We start from the raw sequence: 4419 nt of genomic DNA on the forward strand, positions 1-4419 counted from the left end.
AACTACATGTTTTTAGAGGAACAAATCTACCAGTTCAGTTTTTTTCAATTCGTTGGATAAGCAAGATCTACCACTGTAGTTTGAAATGTTTATTCTCTCTTCAGGAAGTGGGGTTAAAGGGACTTGCAGTGATTTAACTACTAACTTTTTACACATGTGCACATTTGTTTATAACCCTACCAACAGTTTAAAAGTATCCACACTCTTTCTCAAAAAATATCTAATAAGGCTTGTACACCCGCGTGCGTGTTCTGTACATGATACTGTTCGATTAGTCTGTCAACTGCAATATGATAAGATGGTAGGATAACACATACAGAACATAGGATAACGAGAATTCTTGACTATATTCTTCACTTAAACCTTGATTTTAGTCGGATGATACCATATCCGACTAAAATCAAGGTTTAAGTGAAGAATATAGTCATGCATTTTAAATTCCACTCAGTGTAGTACATTTGAGTTCTACAGGGAAACATTCTTGTTTAATAAGTCTAAAAATAACTTTTTCTGCTCTTTTAAACTCATCTGCTTGAATGTTACACTTTATTCTGTCATTCGTCTCTTGCTATGTTTCAAAGTCCAAGTCTTTTGCAATATCATCTTAGAAACTAAACCATTGGGTGGTGCGGTTGTCTGTAGCCGTTTTTCTGCTGCATGGCGATTCGTTTTTAAAGGTGGGTATATCCATGGAAGCTTCACAACATAACGCCCATCAATTTCCCAGTTGACTGTTCTTTTTGAATGTTCAAGTACTTTTGCATCCTTTTCTTTTTTATTAAGCTGTTGGATGGGGTCAGCGATACCTAATGGTTCAACGTCCCAAAAGTTTCCTATGTCAGATGTTAAGGTGGATGCAAACATCGTTGAAACGAATGATGATTTTCTATTTGATGTGCCAACAACAGTCCAACCAAGCTGGGTCCTTATTGCTACCAACTGATCGCTTACTTTCAAGAACTCGTTCGTGATGATATTGGTCCAGGCATCAGCTCCAATCAACACATCGATGTTTGTATGATCTGTATTTGTTGCTGTTGGAATGTCAGTTAAAATGATGTTTTGCTTCTTCAATGCATCAATAAGATTTTGGTCTGTCAGTTGAGGAACTTGACTACAAATGGTAGGCTGCTCCAATACATTAAGACTCATTCTGTAGTCTGAACTCAAGGATTCCAGAGCAAGGGTATAAAATGCATGTTGTCTTGGCTTCATTTTCCTTCCTCCAAGAACTTCTTGTTGGATCAAAACACTTCCTTTAGGTTTGAGACCTAGTTGTCTTGCACATTCTTCAGTTACAAAACTCTTCTGAGATCCTGAATCACACAGTATTCTTATCCTTTTCTTTGCGTTATTCGGACCTAAAATGTTAGCTGAAAGGGTCTGTAAATAAGTAACCTTATTTTCTGTTGTTGTTACAGAATTAGTGCTATTCTGTTCGGGCTCCTTTTTGTTGAATACTTCTGACTTTTCATCATTAGTCTGCACTTTCTTGCATAGGACAGTTAAGTGGTTACCTTTGCAGAAAATACACTTAACTTGTAACCTACATTTACTTGCTAAATGACCTTTTCTTAAACATCTTAGACATGCTCCTTTTTTCTTGACTATCTCAACCCGTTCATCTCTGTTCAAGTCGATCAATGAAAAGCATTCATGTGACAAATGAGATCCTTTTGAACAAAATATACAGTTGTATTTAACAACTGACTCCGGTTTGGAAGATGATACAAGAACAGCAGCAGAAGGTAAGCTTGTCTTTGGCTTAAGAGATTTAGTCGTTTTACATTCTTGTTTACCAAAAGTATCTTGATCAAACTTATTAACCCGCAACTTTAATCTTTCCTCTGCATCAACTTCAACTTTTAAGAAATTCAAAAGCTGAATGAGACAATTTTCTGGTTCTTTAGTTGATACATTGTGTAGAACACGGTGTCTTTCCCAGACTTTAAACAAAGGTTCTGGGATAGCTGATTCTACTAAAGGGAAAAGTATTGCTGCAAATTTGTCTTTGGTTACACCCAATGAATCTAAAGATCTAAGCTGTACTCCCAATTTATCATAATGATAGGTCACAGAAAGATTTTCCTCTCTTTTAAGAACTAGGGTTAACAATTCCCTTACGTAATATTCAATGAGGAACTCGTCTTTCCCATATCGGGACTTCAAAACATCTACAGCTTTTGCATAGTTTTCTTTAGATGCTGGAAAACCTTCAATGAGTTTTTGAGCAGGAGAATCTGGTTTCATTGATTGGTAAAGATACTCAAATTTGTCTTCATCTTTCAAATTATTGTCATCATGTATTTTAGCAAATTGAGACCAAAACCCAATCCAATTTTTTATTTCTCCATCGAATTTGTTAAGCTCAATTTTTGGGAGTCTTACTTTAGTACAATTTGAAGGGGCCGGTATACTAATATTTGAATGTGAATCAATTGAAACAGCTAGCTGAGTATTTTGAACTAACATAGTTATCTCATGATACTTCTCATTGTATTCAGAAGCTGTTGTCATCTCCTTTTCAATGTCCTCTTCATTAGCATTCTCATTTTCTATCAACTTGCTTAACACTTTTTCATTTACTTTCTGTAATTTTTCATGAAACTCCTTGAATGAATTATATTTTGGTAAAATAATCCTCAAATCAGCATTGTTGTCTACAAGTTCTTCAATAGCCTTGGCCTTTTTGGTAAAAACTGACCTAAGTCCTTTTCTTTCAGTTTCACTCATATTAATTAAAATTATACAATATTACACTTAAATACCATATAATCCTGGCAGGGTCGCCAAATGTAAAAACTTGCCAATCAAATAAGTGATTTTCTCATAAATAATTATAATATTAAAACCACTTTTGTAACACAAGCTTTTATTTTCTTATTTAAATTCAAACTAACTCTTGTTTGTTTACAAGACTAACAACATTAAAATAACCATATGAATTATAACATGTGACATGATTGAGCCAGTAGAAAAGAAACAACTTTAAACATTTTCTAACAGGCCGTGTTTGTTTATTTGTAAGGGTTAAAGTATGTTCATGTCCAATAACACTTTATGATAACGCTTATGAGTTTTTGTAGATAAAAAACTTTTTTGTTTTTGTATTTTAGTAACTTTATAACTCTTACGACCAAGAGTTGTCGTAAAGTTACTACAACTCTTGATCGTAGTAATTTTTATAAACAAAAATGGTTCATTTGACAACACTACAGCTTGTCCTTTCATGTTATAACTTATGACTTATTCGATTTACAACGTTTTTTGGAGTCCACATACCTACTGTAGGTACCCAATACAAAGCTATGGTGTATTTTACCAACATATTTTCTAAGGTGGGTGCTATTTGAGGTTATATCAGTTGGTATACAAACAAGAATACAAAAACACAGAGAAGAGAAACATTTAATACTTAAAAGGTAGATTATAAGGCTACAAGTTGCACATTTCAGTACACCTCTAGTGGTGGTACGCAGCATTGTAACATGTGACATTACGTAGGCGTTGACTGCATACTTCCGTAACACGTAATTATCAGATGGAAGTTGTAGCATTCTTCTGAGGAAAGTACCATATCCGCATATGCGAGGAGGGAAATATGAGAGGAGTTAATTTCATTTAATATAGTTTTCTCTTGTCAAAATAGACTGGCAACACTGATTTCAAAATACATAGGGTATAATATTCGTCTACAACTTTACCATGCAGTGGACGTTCAATCGTACAAAGTTGTAGTTAGTTTTCAAATAAAACAAAAGCTAAACAATTGAGACACCAACGGATTGTGACGCTCTAAACTAACTAGCAGTATGTAAACTCAGCATCTGTATGCTCAGTAAGCTATCAAAAGTATCATGTGGCATAATTTTGAAAAAGCTAAAGAATGTTAACCGTTCAAAACCAAGATGTTTAACTGAAACTACAATGCCATTTTGAACAACATTTTTATCGTTTACGATGGTACAACCTGGTTATTGCTGCTTTTTACCTTGACATTCTCATTACCTATGAAAAAGATAAATACAACGCATAGTTTTTACAGTGTTTTAAATGCCAACTCGAGTTACATCCGCAATAAATACTCTAACTAGCCCTCCTAGTATGTCATATCTACCGGCATTCCTCGATGGGAAATCTCCAAGAAATGCCCATGATGAAATCTCCGCCTCTACCCCGGAACCTCTTCTCTTCTCCAGGACCTAGTGTTGACATTCTGCGAGTGACACAGCTTATCAGCTGATTGAGGATTCACCACGGGTACCAACTGAGACAGTGGTAGTGCCAACGTTGCGACATTAATAGCTGGATCATAACATGGTCACACTGCGGCTTGCACAATGTTCCTTTCACTTGCCTTTCACTGATGTAAACTTGCAGATGAGTGACGGACGACCTTTGCCTCGTGATGACTGTCTG

General features: G+C 35.3%; 1 protein-coding gene across 1 annotated transcript; it reads right to left on the reverse strand.

Moving 5' to 3' along the window:
- Window positions 1–546: 546 nt before the first annotated feature.
- Window positions 547–4215, reverse strand: LOC128997566 (uncharacterized). Its single transcript, XM_054423204.1, has 3 exons — window positions 4118–4215; window positions 2471–2716; window positions 547–1627 (listed from the first exon to the last, which is right to left on the reverse strand). Exons 1-3 carry the CDS (start codon window positions 4213–4215, stop codon window positions 547–549), a joined length of 1425 nt encoding a protein of 474 aa, XP_054279179.1.
- Between the last annotated feature and the right edge of the window lie 204 nt (window positions 4216–4419).

Source organism: Macrosteles quadrilineatus, unplaced genomic scaffold (assembly GCF_028750875.1).
Source record: "Macrosteles quadrilineatus isolate MER2022 unplaced genomic scaffold, UCM_ALF_1.0 Scaffold_6__1_contigs__length_79288215, whole genome shotgun sequence".
Taxonomy (NCBI): domain Eukaryota; kingdom Metazoa; phylum Arthropoda; class Insecta; order Hemiptera; family Cicadellidae; genus Macrosteles; species Macrosteles quadrilineatus.

Excerpts from the sequence above, each read along its gene's own strand:
- LOC128997566 (XM_054423204.1), bottom strand. The coding sequence starts at position 4,215 with ATGTCAACACTAGGTCCTGGAGAAGAGAAGAGGTTCCGGGGTAGAGGC. Across the intron at positions 2,717-4,117 it reads TTTCCCATCGAGGAATGCCG|AAAAGGACTTAGGTCAGTTT; the intron begins GTAGATATGACA and ends TGAAACTGAAAG. Across the intron at positions 1,628-2,470 it reads AAGTATCATGAGATAACTAT|AGATGAACGGGTTGAGATAG; the intron begins GTTAGTTCAAAA and ends CGACTTGAACAG.